We start from the raw sequence: 22,722 nt of genomic DNA on the forward strand, positions 1-22,722 counted from the left end.
CTTAATTAATTTTCTTGATCTCTCCCTGCCCACAAAATAGCCTATTACGCTATGCAAAATTTCCAAGGGGAGCCCTGCATGAATTAGAGCCTGCTCCAAACTCTGGGCTGTTGGAATGGTTTTTTGAAGGCTGTCATGTTGTTCAGTGCTCAGCGAGATGGGCTGCAGCCAGGGGTACAAAACTGAAGCGCCACACGKGAGGAACCCTGCGCACATCTGCCCTGGGAAAGCTGCAGGCCTGGAAAGGGCTTGCCACGGGATAGGACATTCCTCGTGTAGGGAGATTGCAGGGAAGCACAAGCAATACTCCTGTGTCCACTCTCCCTGCACCCAAATTAGGAATAACCTCGGAGCTGCAACCTTCCCTTTCCACCCAACGGGCTTGGGCTAGACAAGCATAAACCACACCCCAAGATGCTTGGAAAGTTGTTCTACATGGGCGGGAGGTCTCTGGGAATCACAACAACACCCCCAATGTGGGATTTYCCCCCATTTTAACGGGGTTCTTTGCCATCTATTGTGTCTTTGTTTAGATGTTGGCGGAGTGGCGCTCGAGGCGCCGAGTGGGGTTGGTGCCTTTGAGCTGCAACGCGCTTGCAGGGAGCCAGCGACCCTTTTGTTCCCTCGCCTTGTGGGATAAGTTTCCATTGTTGAGAAACGGAGCGGGAATTTGTTGAGGAAATCAGCGCGGGTGCCATGGAGCTCTTCAGTTCTGTGGCTGTTGGGTTTCTCTTTGAAATACTTGCAAGACGGAGATCTGAGCAAAAAATTACAAATAAATTGGGTAATAAACGCATTAAAAGGCATCAGAAGCCTCGCGGGGGAATGGTAGACAGTGGGCAGAGCCTTCTGTCCTCTGCTCAGAGCTGCGTGTTTGAGTCTCCTTCTGGTCTTCTGCCCAAGGCTTGGCCTGCTTAGCCTGGCTGTGAACAGCTCCCCAGCTACGCGGGCTGGGGAAACGCAGTGGTCGGATGTCCCCAAAGCCACATCCTCCTGTGAGCAGGTGACAGGCCAAGGAGCTCTTTGATGGAGATCCCATGGTTGAAGTTTGAGGAAGATCTGCATCAACTCGGCTTTTGGCTCGCGCTTTTGCGGCTGCAAGTGCCTGCAAAGCTTCCCCGTAGGCAATAGGACCTCGTGTCTGTTACCACGTCCTCCTTGAGGACTCGGTCTGACGCTCTTTGTGTTTCGGGGACGCTCTCTGCTCTGCCACGAGTGCTCTGCGAGTCTCCTGGTGCCTGCAGCTGCTGGCCGTGCGTGGTGCACCTGAAGAAAGAGCCATGGTGGCCGAGGGAGGGTGAGGAGATGGTGCCTGTGCTCGATTCCACTCCAGCCTGGGGAGAAACCCTAGTGCTGACCCAGCTACGTCTAAATATAACTTGTCATAACTTGTCATGAGGCATCACTCGCTCTTTAAATAAACTGTGGAAAAATAAATGCTGCTGAAGGTCTGTTCAGGTGCTGCCACTTGCAAGGGGAATGCCCTGTGCCTTCCCCCTGTTCTTTCCTTGTTCTTTGCTGCAGGGTTTCTTTCCTTTTCTCACTTCTTCTTTCTTTGTAGTGTCATCCAAGGTYATGCCGGGGCTTGGTAGGGGCAGTTGCTTTTTGGTGCCTTGAGACAGGGCTTCCTACTTCTCTCATCCGTCCTTTAGATCTCTTCGCTTTCTGCGGTTCATGGTCACTTTTTGAAACAGTCTCACCCTTGGTAGGTTTATAAAGGCCCCAAGCAACTGAGAACTTCAGGTCTTTGGTAGACACTTTGGAGCCACTCAGGTTCTATAGGAGAGGTTTTGGAGGCTACCGCTGGTGACAGGTGGCTACTATCAGTTGAAGGACTCTGGCTACCGGAACATCTGGAACTGCCGRATGAATTATTGGCTAAGGGATTCTTCTTCTGTGATGTAAGTGCTGAGGTCTGATGTTTGCCTGAGCAGCCAAGTGTCTGGTTTCTGGTGGCTTCTGATATGGCTGTAGTAGCCGAGGTCTGGAAGCACAGGTAGGTCCTYAGGTCCTGAAAAGTTTGGCCACCGTTTTGAAAGGGTTTTCAGCTCCCTGTACATCTAGCTTAGCAGTAAACGTGGTATCAGTGGAGAGCAGGGGCCTCCCCACAGGAGCTGTGTTCAGTCAAAAAGGTGAATGAAGCCAAAGCTAAAAGGGGCAGCTGGGTGAGCTGGGTTGGAGATGGTGTGGAAATGGCTGAACAACTTGGAAGTTCTGCCATGTTCTGGRTGAACTCAGGGATGAAGCAGCTGGTTTGGGAATAGCAGTGTAACCTCACACTTCACAAGGGGCTTCAACACCAGCTCCAACTCACAGGAGAACTGGGCAGGGAAGCRCTGATGATGCTCAGGAATGAACTTTTGGGTTTGTGGTTGTGGTGGAAACCTGTCTCGAATGCCGTGCTGAGTGTCTGCACAGGGAACATGCCAGCACCGCCTCGTGGGGACACTGGTGCCCCCTGCCAGACCCAGTGCTGTGAGCGGGAGAGAGCAGTGAAGACGGGAGGAGCGAGAACAGGCCCTGGCGAGGAGGAAGGTCGGAGCAGTCCTCCTCAATAATGGATACCGCTGATGGCTGCCTCGCAGGGAAGGTGCTGCGGGGAGCGGATYGCAGCGTCCTAATGGGTTTTAAAAATGAAAAGCGCTCTGGTTCTTTGTAGGCACTTGGGTTTAGCACCGGGCAGTTGGGTTTCTTGGGTTTTTTTCTTTGGAGTTTGGCAGCCATCTGCTTAAGGGAGCGCGGCGGTCCCCGGCGAGCTCATTTGATGTGACACATGACAAACTGCTGCTGCTGGTGGCTACCCGAGGCGCAGGCTGCTCCTTGGCAGCCTTGGCGTCGCGGGTGCCAGGGACAGCGCGGCCGGCGGCGCCGCTGCCCTCCTCTCCGAAGGGCCCTACGGAAGGAGCCTGCCTCCGATCCCCCTCCTTGGGCTGCTCCGCTCAACTGCGCCATCCGCAGCGCTTATTGACGGCGCTCGCCGCGCGGCCCGGCCGATGCCGCCGCTGCTCCTTGCCGCTCTCCAGGGCGCCGGAGCCAGACCCGACTGCCACTRAAGACACTTTGTTCTCTTGGCGTGGGGTTTTTTGGGGGCATCCGTTTAACTCTGCAGTGAGGAATGGAAGGATATTATTTTTCACAGCAGAATTATAGCTCTTACCTAAAAAGTACATGTCCCCTGTGAGATACTGTAAATRTGTTTTATCTGTTCTATTACCCGCAGTTTCAGGAATATGTCCCCGAAGCATTTTAATCGTGTTTTCCAGACTTGTCTCGGGGTGAAGAATCACTCCTATTTGCAACTTTGGGAATAATTACTATGTTCATTAATTTCTTCTCTTTCTGTCCATCTATTGTTGCTTCCAAAATGAGGGGGGRAAAAAAAAAMCCCTCCCAGTAAATCTTAACTAAAACAGAACAGGCTGCTTGATTTAAAGGAGAGTTTATGTGTGCTGGAAATGTATTTGTGAGGGGGCATCTCCCCGCGGCGCGTGTGGACGGATGTGCCCGAGTGTGCGGTGCCTTCTGGGCTCTTTCCAACGGGTTGAGGTGTGTGGAGCCGACCCAGCGCTGAGACGATTGACCGGCCCTCCCTAACGCTGTAACTGAAGAGTAAGGAGCAGGCAGCGCCTTTGCGGGCACTTTTGGCACAGGTGCGATGAGGAGGCAGGAGGCCGAAGGCCGAAGGGCTCTGCCCATTACGAGGCATCGGCTGGAGGAGACSGCCGGGCGTGTAGATGATCGCGCAGCTCCGCTCGGTGTGTGAACTCAAGACCGGGTCAGCACTTTCTGTAGCAGTGCCGCTTGCTTTGTTTTCTTGCTTTTTAAGCAAAAAGAAACTTATTTTTTACTTTATTTGGAGGCTAGAGACCACTACTGTTATTTTTATTGCACTGTGGCCTTAATGTAACATTTATTGCATAAATGATAGACTTTTTGCTCTTGAAAAAATGTACCGCCTGACCCTGATGTTGCAAACTCTTACCTAGGTGAGTGGCTGCATCCCTGCAGGGATCCTGTGCATGCACCGAGGTGTCTCACTCCTCCAGCCTCTCTTGATGTGTGGCAGCTGTAGGTGCTGTGTGTCATCRTGGGGCTGCCCCTGAAACAACCTGGATTCACGCGGCAGTTTTCTTAGCAGTCCATCTGTCCTGAAAGCTCTGCTGGATATTTTCTCCTCTGCGTGGTTAAAATCAGCTGAAATCTGTAGTCATCATGGGAGAATCCTCCCTAGCATAAACGTGCCCTCCTGGCAGTGCCATCATGGGCTTCCTGTCTCTCCCTGTTGGATACGGCGGGAGGAGTCTGTGGCACCACCAGGACACAAGGAAAGTTCTTCAGGATGTCCTCGTGTTTCAGAGCAGAGCTGAAGGTGCTACAGACACCTCTTTCWTTAGAGCTTAAAGGGAGTCAGTGCCTAAAAAATCTTCCTTTAGCCATTAGAGCAGGCAAGGAGGGTTCAGCGAAGTCGTACAAGCAAGAAACCGTAGAGCAAAGGCCAAGGAACGGAGAGAAGAAAAATCACTCTATCCTCAGGCTGCTGCTTCCCACTGCCATGCGTCACTTCTTTTAAGTGAGTTCTTTTAAGGTCTCCTGCTGTTGATGGAAGCTCAAGAGGAGAAGCAGTGGGTCTTTTCAGTCTGCATCAAAGGATGCTGAGGATAGAAACACAGCTTTTGTCACTGGGAAGAGAAGATCACAGGAAAAACAGTTGCTGCCAATTGCCCTCTGCTTTCCTCCTCCCTCGGTCACTCGCGCTTTTGGGTTCCTCTCTTTGCTAGCCTGACGAAGCGAAGTTGACTTCACCAAACTGAACTCTGTGGACAGTAATTTCAAGTGCTGGGAGTGCAGTCGTAGGCTCAGGTGAGAGCCATGGTCTTGGCCCGTTCCTACTGCTTGGGAGGTTTATTTCTCCTTTGAGTTAGAATTGTCTTTAGCTTTTTTCTTGCTTCTGTCTTACCTCTTTCCTATCCTTTYTATCCCATCTAGCTCCTTTCTATCTCCCCCTTATTATTATTATTAATCWTTTTTTTTAATGGAGGGCTTGGAGAAGCAGCTGCCTGCTTGTTCCTCTTGGAGACCTTCTCGGCTGTCCTTGGCCAATGGAGAAATGACTTTCCAGGCTCTCTGTGAGATGCTTTTGCTTTCCAAAAATGGAATTGTTGGGTGTTTGAAGCCCCTAGTTCAGGTCTACCTTGTAATGTTATTGGCTCCTTTAGGCATAGAAGTTAAAASGATTCTTTCCGTGAACCCTTCACGCTGCACGTCTGGCTCTGTCCTGAATTTGCAGCTAAACTGACTGCAGTGACGTGGTCAGTCTTCCCTTTTGAGTGGAGCTGTCCAGGCTAAGCTGCTCTCGAGTGCAGGTGGGGGGTTGATGCAGCTCTGACAACGCGCAGAGGATCCCATGGCCGGTAAGGCGTTCACTGAAATGTTGTTTCATAACCTCTGCTGGAATCGGTGAGACAAGTTCCCTAATTTGTCACCATGTCATAAGGATTTAAGATCGAGAAGCTCTTTGAAGCATCAGTTCCGTCTGTTCCATGATGACAAGGTGGAGATGAGCGCTAGTTTGACTTTTTTTTCCCCAAGGAAAATGCTCTTTTTTCACAGATCACAGGCCACGGYTCTACCTTTGTTTGAAGAGACCAGAAGAGTCACAGACACTGGCTCTCCGTGGAACATCAAAGTGGGCCTGTCTGAAGCAGGCATGCTCAGGAACTCAAACTCGTCCGTCATGTCGAGGCGGCAAAAGGAAAGACGGCTCTGAAGCTGGAGTACCTCGGTGGATCAAAGCTTTGCTTCGCGGAGGCTGCAGCGGCAAAAGGCAGGATTACACCGGGAAGGTCACAGCCACGCAGCTCATCAGGGCCATCTCCTAACGCTCACGTTGTGCCTTCAGCAGGACCCCTAAGACCCTAAGACCTTCTCATCTTCTTAAGGACTTTGGCCGGTATCTACCCCATCCAGTGGACATGCCTGGCCAGAGCAATTTTGTGGCTGGTAGTGGCTGAGTAATCGTTTCAAACATTTTCCACGGGCAACCTAATAGGCTGTGTTATAGCTGCGATTGCTGTAATTAAAGGGACACCGCGCTGTCACTCTCTGACTTGTGTTTTTTTTTTCTTTTCTCCATACGTGGCTACAAGTAGCACCTAAAATAGCTCCATCGGAGAAGAGAGCAGAGAAGAAATCAATTTTTAAATGGGGAACTCTCTGCAATTGATGGTGCTTTGCATGTAGGCAATTTCCTGCCTTCCTCTCTGATATTAAGCTTAACATAGTGCCCAGGGGCCWGCCGAGGATGGATGCTAGACTGCTACATGCAGCTAAGATCGAGATGCTGGGTAGAGATGAACACATAAGGAGAGACTTCTGCCAGTCTGTCTGCAATCATGTCATAAGCAGAACGGAAAAAAAAAACCCCACGTTTTGGTAATGTGGAGATGGCAGATGACAGAATACAGGAGAGGGGAAAATCGTGTTCTCTTTTAGCTTCCTGTGTGCTTAAGTTCTGCATTTGCAGTCTTCGGAGCCCTTTGCTATTTTAAATTTCCTTAGGGGAAAGGAAGATGCTAACTGAAGGCTGCCTGCTGCTGGCTAGCTGTTCTCCTGCTTTTGTTTCAGCTTGTGGAGGCCCTTGTGCCTGAGCAACATGTCTCAGGCTTTAATCTTGGAGCCAAGTGCCTAGGTAAAAGAATGGAAGTCATCGGGAGAGTCGGTYTTGTCTTGGGTTGTGCTGATGGCCTCTCCATTTTCTCTTTGTGCTCGTAGCTGCCYGGGGTGGTTTTTTTTTTTCAGTAGGTTATGAAAAGCGTCCTCTGGTATCGCATTAAAACTTGCTTGTACTGGGGAAAAAAAGTAAGTTAAATTTGATAATGCCTTCTGTCCAAGCAAGATAACAAAGCAGCAGGCTTTATTTGTTGATAAATGTGGGGCCTGTTTTGCAGCCAGGGAAACTGAGCCCCAGAGAGGTGAATGATTTGCCCTAGAGGGTGCAAACCCAGCGATGGTCCTGAGCCAACCAGCTCTGGAGCAATGGATCTAATGTTGCATCCCCTCAAAAGAGACAGTTTGAGATTCTCTTGCTGTGGCTTCACGTGAGTTTTGCTGCACGTGGCTGATGGAGCAGCTTCCGCATGGGCTCCCAAAGCAGCACCCTGCGGCCCTCCGGCTCCTTAGCTGGGATCCTGCCACAAAACTGGAGCAGGAGGGAGCACAACCCACTTGAAAGGCAGGTCCTGAACAGGGCATCCAGTCAGCTGCCCCGTGCAATTAATCCTGTCCMCTCCAAGGCCACGTTCACCATGGTGCATGACGGCCGGGGCTGTGTAGCTCGAGCGTGGGTAGCCGTGTGGGCTGCCCTTGTTGCCGTCGGGAGCCTGCTCTGACCGATGCCCATGGGTTGCCTTTGAACAGGAGCCGTCACCTCGGCCGCACGTACGAGCAAGGAGTGAGGAAATGCATTTTTCATAAACTTTACAGCTCGCTGTTTCTCACGGATCGATAGAGCTCTTTGGAAAGGTCCTTTGCTTGCCCACTTTCCCAGACGGTTTCTGAGCTGCTTGCAGGGTGACTCATGCGGCGTTGCTGAACTCAGAGGGCTTCTTGGCTCAGGAGAGGCAACGGGCCAGAAAAGAAACCTCTGTACGGGGACAGATCCAGCAGCGAGAGCGTTAATGGGCACAGGCTGAARCACACGTCTTTGGGCACGGGACTGGGTGGAAGGATGTTAGATTTAGTGGTATAAAATGTTGTGCCAAAGCTGGGCAAGGGCACGGGAGAAGGTTGGTGGTCCAGGATGAACACTTAGAGACTGCAAAGTCTTTGAGGGGACAGGAGCAGCTCCGAGAAGGTGCCGTTTAGGCACGGTTTGTGTGTAGATGTTTCATGGTGGTGCTTGGCCCTTGCTGAATCCATCCTGCCATAGAGAGGCAGCGGGGAGGAGAAGGAAAGATGGTAGAAATGGGGGGTTTTCTCGAGTTTGGGGCCTTAGGGGAAACTTGGAAAGAACAAAAGACTCTGTTTCCAGAGAGGCTGGGGATATGCCAGGTCAATCTTTGCCTTTTGGTAGCCACAAATATATCGGGACATTGAGTAGGGTGTTGGGCGTTTTCCTTGCTGTGGGAGTCCCAATTCTGCAGAAAGTGCCTGCAGCCCGTGGGCACCTCTCCGTGCTCGGATATCCCTTGGTGCAGAGGGGAACCTAAAAACACTCCCAACCCTGGCAGGCTCCCAGGTTAGACCGAGCCAAAGAAATAGAAAATAGGGGCTGATRGGAATGATAGACATGGTATGAGAGGGGGGGGAAAAAAAAGACTCTTTTTTTATACTGTACATGGTGAATTGCAGCAAGGAGCTGATAGTTATGGGCAAGAGGAGAGGCTCATGCGGAGGCTGGAAGAGCTGATGAGAGAGGGCGGATGGGGAGCAAGCGCAGAAAGGGCTCTGCCGTGCGGGACGTAGCTCCTTGGACATTCCCCTTTGCAGAAGTCAGGAGACAGGAGACAGGTCTCCTCCGGAGAGGGATCTGCAGGTCTGCTCTGCCCAGCCGGGTCCTCGCTGGCCCGGGGCTGCTGAGCCAGGGCGCGCGGCKGCCCCAGCGCTGGGCGAGGGCGTCGTGCGAGGAAGGCGGGCGCCAAGGCCTGCCTCAGAAGCTGTCATAAATTCAAATGGATATATTATTTATAAAGAACAAATGTTAAATTCGGCCTTCTGATCTCTGAGGCGTGGCTTGAGGGTTTTCTTTTTCTTCTCTTTCCCTCTTGAGCAGAACAGCCTCCCACCCTGTGTTGCCCACATATGGAGCCTTCCTGTGCTGCAGATATTCGGAGCTCTTGAAATAGGCTGGCAGGGGCCTTGGGTGGCTGGATGCTGATGGAGGCAGCCCCAAGATGGGCAGAATTGGCCACCTGGGGATGCTTCCAAGCGAGGAATCCCCCCAGCATCCTTGGGATGCTTCCCAGCAAGCCGGGACACAGCAGTGCCTGTGGATGCCCGAGGTTCTGAAGGGATTTATTAAGTGCGTTTAATTAGTAGTTGAAATGGTGCTTAACGTTGAAGTGTGAAGCTGTTTGTACACACGGCGTTATTTAAATAATGAGTTAGGCTGGCGAGAATGCTCCGAGGGCCTGGTCATGCCGCCTCGGTGCCACAAGTGCTGAGACAAGGCGACCACTTTCTTCATGCGCTTTCTTGCCTTGCAAGGCGCTCCAATGGGTGTTGGGAGGAGTCCCATGCAGCAACGGTGCCACTGGCCACAGGTGGCCTCTGGCCAAGGTGTCAAACGGATGCAGCTGCCAACAGTGACTGCCGGGTGTGATATGCCACATATAGGGACATATCTCATCTATCCCGTGGCCTTGCGTGTAGATGTGCGGGGAGGTGTTGGTGGAGGTGGCCGGGTCGTGCTGAAAATGGATAGCGACGAGTACCTGAGGAGACACAGGGCGTCCCTGTGCGCTGCTGTGTCGCCGTCCGCCACGAGCTCGTTTCCCGAGGCATCCGCGGTCAGCTAGACAAGGGCAGCGGTATCCGTAACCACTGCTCAGCAGCAGGCGAAGCAGCACAAGCGGGAGAGCTGGCGGCTCGGAGGAAGAACGAGCCCGCGAGGAGGCTCTCGGGACCGTCGAGCAGCTTTGCTCTTCGCCGGGGACCATCGGCAGCTGGCGTGGGACGGGGACGCCAGGCAGCGTCTCAGTGAGGTGCTCTCAGAAGGGCCACGCGCTCGTGTTAGATGAAGGCTAAACCRGTGGGGGTCGTTAATATTTACTGTTATTATTTGTTCCTGGAAGTTATGAGCTGGCAGAGTCATCACATCGCAGGCGGGCACGTGCTGCCCATCAAGGTTGTGGAGTCTCCTTCTCTGGAGGCCTTCAAAACCCACCTGGATGCCACCCTGTGCCRCATGCTCTGGGTGTCCCTGCTTGAGCAGGAAGGTTGGACTAGATGATCTCTAGAGGTCTCTTCCAGCCTTAACCAYTCTGTGATTCCGTGAATCCCATGCTGCTGTTTGCGGCCTTCTCTTCCACGTGGCTACGCGGGACCTCTCGCTGAGGACACCGCTCCGGCAGAGTGGGCCCTGGMTCCTTGCTGGAATTGTCTGTGATTTTTGCTGGACATAGCGACGTGTCCATCCCTGGCAAGTCTCTTCCCTGCCCTATTTCCATCCTGGGAAAATTGAGGAACGATGCATCAAGGCTCCCTCTGGAGCATCTGTGGAAGACCCTGGAGGAAGCTCCTCTTTGTGGTGTGTTCTGCCATTCAGGGCCCTTCTCTGGCTTTGCATAAAGTGATATGTTCTTTATTATTTATTATTCTGTTTTCGTTATCGATTTTTATTCAGATCCAGTTATTTGATCTGTCAAGTGCATTCAGGTCTCTTCCAGCTTCCTTGCACTCGTTATATTGGCTTTAATTGAGAAGAAAATTCACCGCTACCTCTTTTTAGACGTGCTGCTGCTGAGAACTCTGTCCATGGAGGCAGGGAGCTGGGATGCATGCCTGGCTGGGGGGATGCATGCCCACGGACACGGGTTTATCACCCTCCGGCTTCCTGCAAGAAGTCAGCAGGTAGACTCTGTCTGGCCACCTGAAACGGAGCCCCTGCTTTAACAGCCTCATTAAACATGTGCAGCACAGCCTCCAACCCCTTCAGGAAGGGTTTTGTGGGGCTGTGAAAGGAGAAGTTCAAGTTGCTGTTCTGTAATGTTCTCAGCATGCACAGGAGACGGAGGATTTCTATGAATCCCGACAGCCGGCTCTCAAAGGTAGCGAGCGTTGCGGTTCTTGCAGCGTCTTGCCCTTCAGATTGAATCGTCTGCATTGAAACGTGCTGCAGGTCGCCAGYCCCAGCCAGTCACATTTGCAAGGACCAGACCTAGGCCCTCTCTTACRAGAGCCATTCCTGGGCTTCTAGTATGGGCCAGTTGTGTTCTCATGACTCCCRTTTCTAATGGAAATCCAAGAAATCCCACGCCAGAAATCAAGGTATAGTCTTCATCTGCTCTCAAGGCAGGAAAGGCTTGAGGCAAGTCTTCAGGACTGAGATCTGCTGAGCAGATCACCTCTGCCCATCTCCATCATAATATCAGTATTTCCAGGCTGGCTTTTTTTTGTACTTCATGGGAGTCTTGGTGTGTCTGTGGTTCTGGGAAGATGCAAGGCTGATCTTCTCSGCAGAACAGTGCTGCTTTTGGAAGCATGGAGCTGTGAAAACCCCATTGTAATGCACTGGGGAACTGAGTGGCRCTGGCAAATCATGTCCTGTGGTCTCCAAGCGATCTTTATTCTGTCCTCCAGTTGTCTCTTCTCTTGTACAGGGGCTGCATTTCAGCCTAAACCTTCTTCCTTGTGCTGCCAGAGTCCATCAGAGGTGGAGGATGTGGCATTTTAACTCAGCACAGGTTGCAATAGGATCGTGTCCTGCATCTCTTCAGGATGGCAGCCAGATTTACCCATGTATCTTTAAAACACTTTTCCTAAAGTAGTGCTATTCAAATGGCCTGGACCAAAGAAGWTGCAAGTGCTTGGGGATCTCATCCCCAGCTCAGCCAAAGGGTGTTTGGGCATGTGCTCCTCACTTCCTATCCTTGTTTAGTTCTTCACTGGTGCTGCCTAATGGTCTGCGAGGGGAACGCTGTGAATAATTCATGTTTTAGGCAAACACGAGGCACCCGGTGCTTCTGTGGTGGCYGTTGGCCACCTCAACAAAGGGCGGCTGAGCAGAAACCGTGCCGAGGCTAGCAAATTTTCAGGTGATTTTGCAAGACTGCCGTAATTCCTACACTGCTCCCTTGATCCTTAGATGAGAGCAAGGATTAGCTTATTGCTATTGCTTCCTGTTGGCCATAAGAAAAGAAGGAGCATGGTGGGGGCCAGAGGATGCATTGGGCTGTTGGTGCCTCCTTGCCGAAGCGCTGCTCGGAATTCAGATGAGGCTGCGGACAGATTTATTGGAGTGGCAGAGTATCCACAGCGCTCGCTTTGAGTCGGGACATGAAAGAATGGAGTGTTCCCAGCAGCAGAAGGCATTAATGAAATATGTTCCTGTTACCGAATCCCTTTGAACTGCCACCTCTGCCTGCGTTGGCTGAGCTGGGCAGCGCAGCTGGTAAAAGCAGTAAAATGTCTCCACTAATAGCGAATATAATGGCAAATGCTCTTGTTTCTGTGGTACCAAGGGGGGTCTGTGGAGCTGCGGAGCAGAACTTGCCTGCATGRGGATGCTCATGACGAGCCGCTCCATGAGGATGGAGCCACTCCGGGCTGCTGCCGGGAAGAGCAGCTTCTTTGGATSTGATCTTTTGCCCTTTTCCCGGTCCCTGATTTCCTTTAACAGAAGCGGATTGTTGCGAGCAAAGCCGCTCTCRGCACGGGGGGCATTTGCGCTGGCCCATTGGTGCCCTGCACATTCCTGGAGCCGTGCGACCTCTCCCCGTGCGCCTTGCGGGGGCCACCCTCCCTGTTCCTTTTCCTTTGCAAGTCGGAGGGTCCTTCCCAAAAACGCTTAGTATGCAAGTAACATTTGGCCTGAAAATCCTCTCCGCCCTCTGCGTCCGTCTGTCTTGCGGCAAGCTGGCAGCCCGCGCAGGCGTCTCTCCCCAGGAGCCTCAGACCTCCCTTCTCCGTTCSCTCTCCCTCCCTACCTGGGACCCAGGCACTGCGCTAAATGTCACATTCCAGGCAGGCAGGAGCGYGCTGCCTTTAAAGGGGCTGTGCTGCGATCTGCCGCCCGCCTGCTCCCTACACGTGAGCTCCATTTCCATGGAAGTGCGAGTTTCCTGCCAGCCGCCGCGTTGTTGAATTTCTCTCGCCCGTTCCCTTTTATTTCCAGACTTACAGCCCCAAATTTTGGGGGCACATTTATTTTTCATTATGCCCCTTTTGTCTTTTGCTTTATAGCTAAAGAAAATCCGTTTCCARTAGGAAATGCATCCCTTTTCTCTGACACCAGGTGGGAAAGGCGATCCTATGTCTTGCTCTTAAGTTTGAGGTCCTGAGTGTGGTATTAGCCGGGAGAGCACTTRTATCCTTTGAGAATGGATGAGTTTGAGATGGTTAGTGATATTTTTGGTTTTCCGGCTCTTTTTTTGTTGTTTTTGTTGTTAAGACATATTTAAAAAGAACAATCAGGGAGAGGGAGTGGTAGTATATAAAAGAATGGAGAAACAGGATCAGGGTAAGAAGTGGAAGRAGATGCCTCCATTTATTCCTTGTCCCCCAAGTCCTTCCTTGTGGGAGTGACGTCCTGGGATAGCAGGAGCTGGCATCGGGTGCATCTGTGATGCCCCATCCTCTGCTGGATGGGGATGGCGGGACCCAGTCCTGTGGTGGTGGTGTTGATACAGGTGTCAGAGGTGCAGGGTGACATCTGCTTCTCCTGGTCCTCAGGAGTGGGAAGGAAAAGAGCTTGTGCTCTGCCCGCTGGCCTTCAGGGGCCAGGTAGGACCAGTCTTTCTCCAGCTCTGTAGAGCAGAGCTCCTGGGCCAACCTTGGAGTTGATCCAACAGAGCTACTCTTCCAGGAGCTGCAAACTCTTGTCCAGAGACAGCTCTGAGCAGAGCTTCCCTGGTTGGGAATGCCCAGCGGAGCCTAGGAGTGTGCTTGGGATGCTGGGTTCCTTCAGCGTTTTCATGCAACCAGGCTTTTGCAGTTGGTAATTCAGGCTAAAGCCCTCCTGGCAGCAGGGGAGGTTTGGCCAACGAAAGAAGCGTACGGATTTTCTTCAGCAAGTATCATGACAGCTCCACTTAAAGCATGTTTCCTGCACGTGGGAGTAGAAGGAAGGAAGAAATCTGGGATGTGATCCGAACACACGCTGGAGGCAGACAGATCCTTAGGACTCTGCGTGTACATGGCAGGAAAAGCTTTAAAACCTGGATGGGAGCTGGAGCAGAGGGATGAGTAACGGAGGAGGGTTTGAACGGAACTAATCAGGCTCATCTGCTTTTGGAGGACTTCATGGAGTTTAATTTAGCAGCGTGTCAGTTTAGTGCCAATCAGAGGAGCCCCTTRTGCGCTCGGGGCGCCCTGGGCAGCGGGTCAGCACCTCCTCTTGCCTCTCTGTGTGAGCGGAGCTACACGTGCGGCGATGAGGGTGGTCAAGCCTCCAGCTGCATTAATAGGTCTTGTTTAATTTGAATCAGCTTGCTTGCTTCTGTGCTCAAAATTAAGTACGTGCATAAAAGCCTGGGCAGGACTGAAACTGAATGTTGTTTTTTCCCTGTAGCTGTTGGCCATGCTGATAACACAGTGATTTTAAACAAGACTTGCCCATCTCTACATGTTTTCCAGGAGAGACTTAAGCACCTTCATGGTGAAACTGCTTTCCATCATTAACATTAGTGATACAGCCAGCCCATAATATCTGATGCCTTTTGATAAAACTGGTGAGCTGACCCCCCAGTTGGCTCACCGGTTGAGAGTAACTCAAATACTCTGTGTCCTGCTGTATCGTAGCCCTAAACTTGTGCCGTGTTGAAGGACGTAGCCTAAAAGATGCAGAAAACTATGAAAATTTGTGCTAATATGTTRTTGATCTTGTTTTCCTTCGCCCTTCAGGTTGATGGCAATGTCTCACTGCTCTGCTCTCCTCTCCACGGCTGCTAAAGTCAACCTGCTGGTTCTGCTGGTCTCTGCGGTGTTTTCCTGGCCGAGCTTAAGCGACAGAGTTCCTGTAAGTGCAGRTTGCTCCATCAATTCAGCCACTTAAACCTGTCACCCATCTCTTGGCCGGCGGTGACAGCTTTGCCTAAGCCTTCTGCAGGGTTGTTATCCCACATGGTGAATCACCTCTGCGCTCTTCAAGAGCAAGTTCTCAAGAGCAGCGTTTTGGCAACACTTGTGTCTTAAGACTAACCCCAGGAAATAAAAGGGTTTGTGAAGGGAAGAGTGTAGCATGTCCAGCTGTCCTGTTCCCTGGGCGTCACCTTGTCTGCTCTGAGCAGGAGTTTGCCCCACCTTGGCAGGAGGCAAAGCTAGTTCTTGTGCTCTAGTGGCAAGGGGAGAGGTGACCTTGATTATGCTTCTTGCTGCGGCTCTGCTGAGTCACCAGGAGTGAGTCACGGAGACCCAGGCTCCCAAAGCACCCTCTTGGGTGCTCGAGTGCCACGTGCGTGGGTTTTGCTGCTTGCAATGTGGTTTCCAAGCCACGGTTGAGACGCGTGGGTGCTCTCTGCCCTCGGCACTCGTGCAGAGCCGGGATTTCCTTCTGAACCGTGGGCTGAGCAAATACAAGAGACTGAACGAGGTATAAGCACTGTAGGGCAGTGCTSAGGGCCCTTCTTGGATTCGTGCAGTGTTGTTATAATCTGTTTTTATTTGGGGCTGGAAATGGAGCRTAGTCATCTTGGTTGCAGGAACAAGCTTGCGAGGACAAGCCTGSAGGAACAAGCACCAGGACGAGCATCCCGGGACGTGCATCTGAGCTGTCAGRCAGCCTGCCCGTGTAGCTGGGATTGAGGCAAGGGCCGAGTTTGGTGGGAAGGGAGCTCTCCGATCTCCACCTGCACCCACTGGCCTTCAGGCCTGTGCTGGTCAAATCCTCCGCATACTGGAGAGCAGACTGCAGGTGGTCTCACACCATCCCTGTTGAGGCTCTCCCATTTATTGCAGCTGCTTTCAGARTAAGAAACCAAGGAGTTTATTTTTTTTTTCCTTTAAGGAAATTTCCATTGTTTTGCTAAAAAAAAAAAGACTAGAAGTATCTTTCTTACTGCTGTTTTAATTATAAAAACCAAGCAAGGAAAGGGCTCTGCTTAACGGTGCAGCTCGTTGCTTCCCGCATAAACGAGGAAGGGTTCGCGGGTCGTTACTGGTTCTGCGGCGGGAGGAATGGGACACGGTACCAAACCCGCCAGTGGAACCGGGGCAACTGCAAAGCAACCGTGGGCCAAGCAGTGGGAGCAGCACTGAAACGAAGCAAGTTGCCTCCCTTAGCCCTTTGCGGCACGTTTGGAGCCCAGCACTTCTCCCAGGCAGCGGCTGTAAACATCAGCCGTCCTCATGAGGTGTGTCAACAGATACAGCACCCGGAGGCGTGTGGGTAAACTCACAACGGACTGTATCCCTAAGTCCCTCTCGGATAATAATATAACAGCGCAAATAAGCTAAGTAATAACTGCTCTCACTCATTTATTTGAGTCCTGTTGAGTCTTGGCTTGCGAAACGTTAACATTGCTTTTCATCAATGGAACCTGCCTTTTTATGTTTACGAGCGTTGCTGAGCTTTAACCATTTGTCGCGATTTTAGCAATTCCAAGCCGCTAATGCGCTGAGCAAAAACAGGAGTTAAGCTCCATTTTTGGGTAATGTATTTTGGAAATGTTGCTCCCTATTAACATATAAAATAAAAGCTTTCTAGAGCTTTGTCAAGCATCTTAATGCGTTATCGCATTGTTCCTAATTGTACGTGTTTTGCTCGGGCTGACATTTTGCTCGCTCGGAAACACTTTCTGGCTAACAGAGATTTAAATGCAAAGCAGCCAGATTTTGCCCATAAACACGCATGCATTTTTTCCAGCGAGGCTGTTGGAAGATGCAAAGCCAGAACGCGGCCTAAAATTTTCAGTTAACCTCTCAACTGACTTCTTTTGGGGCTCTCTGACAATATGCTAACAATGAATATCGAAACACTTGCTGTTCTGGGCTATTGCCCTTATTAACATTGCTAGGAATAATTTTTCCCTGATGGTTGGTTATTTGAAATGCTCCAGTGATGGGTTTTTTTTTTTTTGGAAGTATCAGAAACTAGTAATACTCCCCATAGCAGAAACMGAACTGTCCAGGCTATTAGCCTGAAGCAGCTCATTTATTTCTCTGAARCCCAAAACAGGAAAAACCTTCTGCTTCCCACTCAACTTGTCTCCCAAGAYGGGGCTGCTCCTTTTTACACCTCCCAATAGTTTTGTTCCCGGCAGATTGGAGCAATTCCTGTCAGCTCCCCAGGGAGACGCTGTGGTGAACTCGGAGACTTCCCTGGGCACAAGGGATTTTTCCTGCCTCTCACCCCTGTTTTTCCCCTGTTTAGTGTCAGCTCGTTAGTTTTACCTGTTCTGCAGCCTCCCCAGCACTCGCACACAGCGGTTACGACGTGGGTGGCGATTAGAGAGCTCGTTGTTTCTAAAGGTACCAGAACGCACAAAGAAAAGGATGCCAGGATTTTGATAATGTGGGCAAAACAATGTGTTTTCCCCATGTCCTGTTTCGGAAAGAGCTGAACTATTTTAGCTTAAATTCTCTCCAAGCCCTTAAAATAAGTATATTAAAAAAAAAAAATCACTCAAGGCAGAAGAGACTAGTATGGAAAATTTCAACTGAAAAAGTTAAAGTTTGGCGTATTTTTAGGCAAGGGAAAACAGGGACTAACAATGTTATGCCAGCCTAATAATAGTCAGAGCTACTGGCTCCGGGTGTGATACAGGTGAGGCTCTGCGAGAGCTTGTTTAAAGGCTGCAGCCTGCCCTGGAATAGGAAATAAGCTGCATTGCTTTGTTCAGCACAAATGCCATGCTAGTTATGCATGTTTAACCTTTAATATTCTTTAAATCTAAATTTAACCATGTGGAAAGAATCTTGGATGTCAAAAAGAGAAAAAAAAAATCTGCTGGCGAGGGAAAAATTTGGTATTCTCAGCCGGCATTAAATTACTCAGATGCAATTGCTAATGAGCTGAATCTCTTCTATCCAAAAGGAGTTTGCCCTTACGAAAATAGAAGAGAGCGACATAAAAGATGACAGCGGGACAGAGCCAGTAACAGAAGATGAAGCTGATCCTGAGGACTTAGAAGTGTTCTACCCAACACATCAATGGCAAATTCTCCATCCAGGTAACCTGCTGCTGACTAATTATAGTGTCTCTCTGAAACCCCACCTGACACAGCTGACGGAAGCCTTGCGGCAACTAAAAATACCTGTTTGTTCCCATGACAATGTGTGCTTTTGTTGGTGTTCAGAGGAAGAACAGAGCAATGACCCAACGCAAGCAAACGAGAGCATCGCCAAGCTGGGTGGCAACGGGACCGGTTGCTTAAGTGCTTTCAGTTCACTGGAGCAGGGCTGCCAGTCAAGCTGTAGGTGATAATGTGTCTCTGTCACTAGCTCAGAGGACCTTTCTCTTTTCCTGTGCTTGTGGAGGGACAGCTTTTGTAACGCTTGCTGGCACGTGGCGGCTCGGTCTGCTGTGCCCTGGTGATGGGACCGCTCTGCGGCAATCTGGTCAAGAACTGCCAGTGTTATGGTGGTCTTTTAGCAATGGGCTTTCTAGTCCTTAGCTGCAGGAAGTCCAGTTTTTATTCCTCAAAGCTAAAGGTCTACATCCCAAAAAAAAAAAAAAAAAAAAAAAAAAAAAAAAAAAAAAAATCTAGTCTTAACCCTCTTTGGGGGGATTTAACCCTTCTTTCAGTGCTCAGTGTCATTGTCTGAAAAATAATTAGGGGATTCATTTGTCATGAAGTTTCAGCCAGATACAGTAGAATCACTTTCCCAAAAGTGAATCTTCCTATAAAGTAAATGTCTTGCAAAGCCCCTAAACGTCACAAAGCTGCAGTATGTATTTATATTCCATTTTTGTGCCATTATGTGTAGAGGGTGTGTTGTGTCCCTGCTCAGTGTTAAGACTGTCAGATCCCCATCACCATTCTTGAAGAATAAAATAAAATAAAATAAAATAAAATAAAATAAAATAAAATAAAATAAAATAAAATAAAATATATACACACACACATGGTTATTATGAATGTCACTGCCATTTTTGTTTCAGAGGAACTTTGTTGCTTGGGCTCTGCTTTGTTTTTCTAGCAATTCCACGTTGGGCACATGCAGTAAAGGGCTTGTGGAAGTGTCGAGCTTGTCAGCATTCACTGCATGCTGTAGGAAAAGAATTTCAAATTACTGTTGTAAAAAGCTTAACTGACAGCTTGCCTCCTAGTCTGTTTGGCCACCGGATGATGTTGCTCACGCCATGAGTTTCTGTCGTTTAACAGAGAAATGCATTTTGGCAACGTAGYGAATCTTAATGCTTTGCATCTTAGACTCTGATGCTCTTCTATCTGCTGGTAGTTTTTCTCAGAGCACCAGTAAATTGCAGGCAGAGCTGTGGATCTCCCAGAGCCCCGTAGAGGTTTGGCCTCCTCCTGCCTGCCTCTCTGCAATGCCCTTACGCCGTCCTCCATTGCACCAGTGGAACAAACTGCACCAGTTTCCACTGGAGAGGCAAATGTCTTGGTTCAGAATTTAGATCTTCACTTCTAAGTAGTGGATGGGAATACAGAATTCTGTTTTCTTTACCCTACAAATTTGTCTTATTCCTCTGCTGAGCTCCAAACGGGACTTATAGGCTTGCATCAGACCCACAGTCGCTCATATTTTACATATGTATTTCCAGTTTTATTCCGCTATTTTTCAGTTGGTTGCCGCTAATTGCATCAAACCAGATTTCCACCGAGACTGCTGCAGTATTATTAACCTGTAGTCTGTCAAATCCCTCCAAAAAATTCAATTGCTATTGTGTACGGCGCTGCTGCTCTGTACCGTAGTTCCATTGCCATCTGAAATATGAGCTGTATTTTGATGGAGTTCTTCCCTGTGCTTTGTGCACACTTCGAGCTGCATGAGGCAGCTGGATGCAAACACAGAGAGACAGGTACCCTACGAGCGCTGCTGCCTGTAATCTGGAAGCCCGGTGCTCAGTTGTCCTTCACTGCCAGGGAGCTGGCAGGGGCCGAGGAAAGGTTTGTTCCAACTCCGCAGTACTTTAACACTTTGTTAACGTTTCTTTCTTTCTTTCTCAGTTAGCATTAAATAATGCAGCAGGCACTGCTGGGGTAGAGGAAGAGGGCACATGCACTTTGGAAAATCTCCCGCTTTCTCCTTTTTTTCTCCTGTTGTGTTTTGCATCATCKAAGGAAACGATGAAGATATCTGCAGGGCTTTTCTCTCAGTGTTTTTGGTTGGCATCTATAGGAACTTGCAGGCTACTTGTATCTTAATGAACAGAATTGTCTCTTTCTCTGAATGGATATTTATGCTGGTTACCAGATCACTTCTCATGCCAAGGTCAGAAAACTGTTCCATCACAGCTGTGGATTTTTTTTTCTTAATTGAAGCTTTCCCTAGTTGTTTTTCTTTTCTAAATTCACTTTTACCATCTGATGGTACCTTTTTGAGTTGAAAGCTCTCGTGAGGAACATRTCTCAGGTGACCTGCTTTACCTTTGATTCCTCTTTGTTTTTTAGTCATTTCCTAGTGTGTAGAGATGATGCTGTTGCAACACAAAAACACCCGATTGCTTTTCATGATAGTCTTTCCCTGTCGGTTATGGTAACCAAAATTGATCCTTAGTTTTTAGGATGGCAGAGAGCAGTGGAGGAATTGGATGGTGTTGATACTGCAGAGCCGGGGAAGCCTTCCATGTTGGAGACTTGGAGTCCCCACAGCTCTTGGTGGTTTGGACGGACCCAGTGATAGAGTCTGTCCTTGAAAGTACCGTGCTCTGGGATGTTCTGGTCTTCTGCTTCAAATGGACACAGTTTTCTTTGGATTTACCAAAGCTATCCAAGTATAAAAGCATTGCTTGCACCTTTTCAGACAACCTCCTCTTGYGACATGACCCCCCCAGAGCACGTTCAGGCTTCGTTGTGGGAGAATTATCTTTCTTTGTCACCTGGGCACCTTGTTTCCCCTTGTCTCTCTTACCAGAGAGTAGGAGATATTCCTCATGATGGCTGAAAATCGGCTAACTCTAATCACAGTATTGACTGCCAGATTTGCTGTCTGACATTAGGATCAGAAATTGCTCCTTGGCGGATACGTTACTGTAAAGAATAAGAAAAAGGGAGAAACAGAGAAGCAAATTATCAGAGATCCTAAAAGCCCAGAAACTCAATGTAAGAGTTTAAGAATGACCGTGCTGGTTTATCCAAGAGGCCCATCTAGCCCAGTGAGCTAGACTTCACTTGAGCCTGGGGCAGAGCAGAAGGGTAGTGGGAGTGTGTGATGGTGCTTCCTTGCCCATTGCTGTCCCCAGCTTGGGGACCTTCAAAGCTGAGTTCAGATCTTTGGGGACCGGTTTCAGTGGTTCCCTGCCTTGTCACCTTTGTTCTTTCCACATTCACTAGCAGGTTGACGTTCTTAGCCCACCTGTTTCTCCTTCGCCTGTTCCTCTCCCCTGAGTTTTCAGAACGCTGCATAATTCTCCTGTTGCTTCCTAGGAAGCAGAAGAGGCACATACTTAATTGGCAAAGAAGAAAGGGAGTTAATGGCCTTTTCCTCATTAGCCGTGCTGGCGCTGCGGGGGTCCAGGCCGCACGGCGCCGCGGCAGACGGGCTCTGTCCACCTCCGTGGCAGCAGCGCTTCTGTCCTCCCTAAGCTCCCCAAACTCACCGAGAGCCTCCTCAGCTGCCAGCTTAAAATTGGGAGCTATCGGGTCTAGTTTCCAAATGCAGATGGACCAGGCAAGCCTTGGCTGCACAAAATCTCTCTGCTCTGCTTGGCGTGTTTCCTGTGCTCCCATGCTGGCTCCTCTCAGCTGGAAGGGGCTTCCTTTGGCACAGAGCAGCTGCCTACAGCCCGGAGCAAAGGAGCAGAGTCTTCCAGTTGTGGCTGCAATCTTGCAGCTCTGCACCTCTCTCTCAGGTTGCGCTAGCACGTCTTGCGTTTGGCTGGATACAGCGTGTGTTGCAGGAGCCAGCTTGGCTTGCACGCTAAGCTGTGCTTAAACTTCTGACTTGCAGAGCACTGCGCTGGTCCCCGCAGTTACTCTGTGGCTTTTGTACTGTTCAAAGTCATTTTCCTAAGTGCCTAATTATATTGCAGTTAAAAAGGAAAAAAAAAAATAGAGGGCCACGGCTGCTGCTGTTGCTCCTACTACAAGGGAGAAGTGGATGGGAACATGCTGTTGTTGCTGCTTCTGTGAAGATGAAACCATCTTAAGTTCAGCAGGGAGCTGATGATACATTCCTTAGCATTTACAAATCCGTGGCCGCAGCCTCCGAGAGTCCTCAGGCTGCTCTCTCTGTTCGTAGTTATCCTCGCTGTTCTTCCTTGGCTTGGGTCTGCCTCTGTCTCTTTTGCTCGGTGGGCAAGGTGTTAAACCTGCAGGAACAGTTTGGAAAGAAGGCCCTGGCATTGCGAAGATCATTTCCAAAGTGGATTTTAAAAGGCTTCCTGTGATTTYTTTTCCTAGAAAGAGCAAGACTGCAGATTGGGGATAACTCAGTCCAGCTCTGTTGTAGGTCTGTATCTGGATGAGGTCTAGGTGGTCAAGTGAGCCAGTGCTCTTCCGAGTGTGAAGAGGTTTCTGAAGTGGAGARGGTAATGGCAGGAGCTCTGCTGCTCCTCATGTCCTTCTCCTTCTGACCAAAAATGCCTCCTTTTGGCTAAGGAGACCCCTGTCAGGTATCACAGCCAATTTGGTGGACACAAGCCTGTCTGGGATCTGGCCTGTGGGAATTTTCCTAGATGTTATTACCAGCTATTAGCTGTTGAGAGGGTGTCTTGCTTGTGCAGCTCACCAGGCAGGTTAGACCCCTCTTTCTAATTGCTGAGCCCAGTTAATGAACATGCTGAATCTGTGACTTCTTGGTGACCCAGACCTAACTCTAAAACAGTTGAGTGCAGATCTCTGGAATATTTATGTCAGCCCTGGCAGCATCGTTGCCTGAAATACGTCGTCAAACCACAAGGGTATGCTCATTTTTGCAAAGCTGGACACGCACCATCCGGGA

At 49.9% G+C, this 22,722-nt stretch overlaps 1 protein-coding gene across 1 annotated transcript in view; it reads left to right on the forward strand.

Moving 5' to 3' along the window:
* The window catches only part of SIL1 (SIL1 nucleotide exchange factor), an 85,722-nt gene that overhangs the window by 6,258 nt on the left and 56,742 nt on the right, over positions 1 to 22,722 (forward strand). Inside the window, exons 2-3 of the mRNA XM_026035770.1 lie at positions 14,560 to 14,674; positions 17,690 to 17,825. Of these exons, the coding sequence (XP_025891555.1) occupies positions 14,564 to 14,674; positions 17,690 to 17,825 (247 nt within the window). The 5' untranslated portion in view covers positions 14,560 to 14,563. The remainder of the gene's footprint in view (positions 1 to 14,559; positions 14,675 to 17,689; positions 17,826 to 22,722) is intronic.

The sequence above is a fragment of the Nothoprocta perdicaria genome, unplaced genomic scaffold, assembly GCF_003342845.1.
Source record: "Nothoprocta perdicaria isolate Ctin4 unplaced genomic scaffold, notPer1 scaffold_166, whole genome shotgun sequence".
NCBI classification, from domain to species: Eukaryota; Metazoa; Chordata; class Aves; order Tinamiformes; family Tinamidae; genus Nothoprocta; species Nothoprocta perdicaria.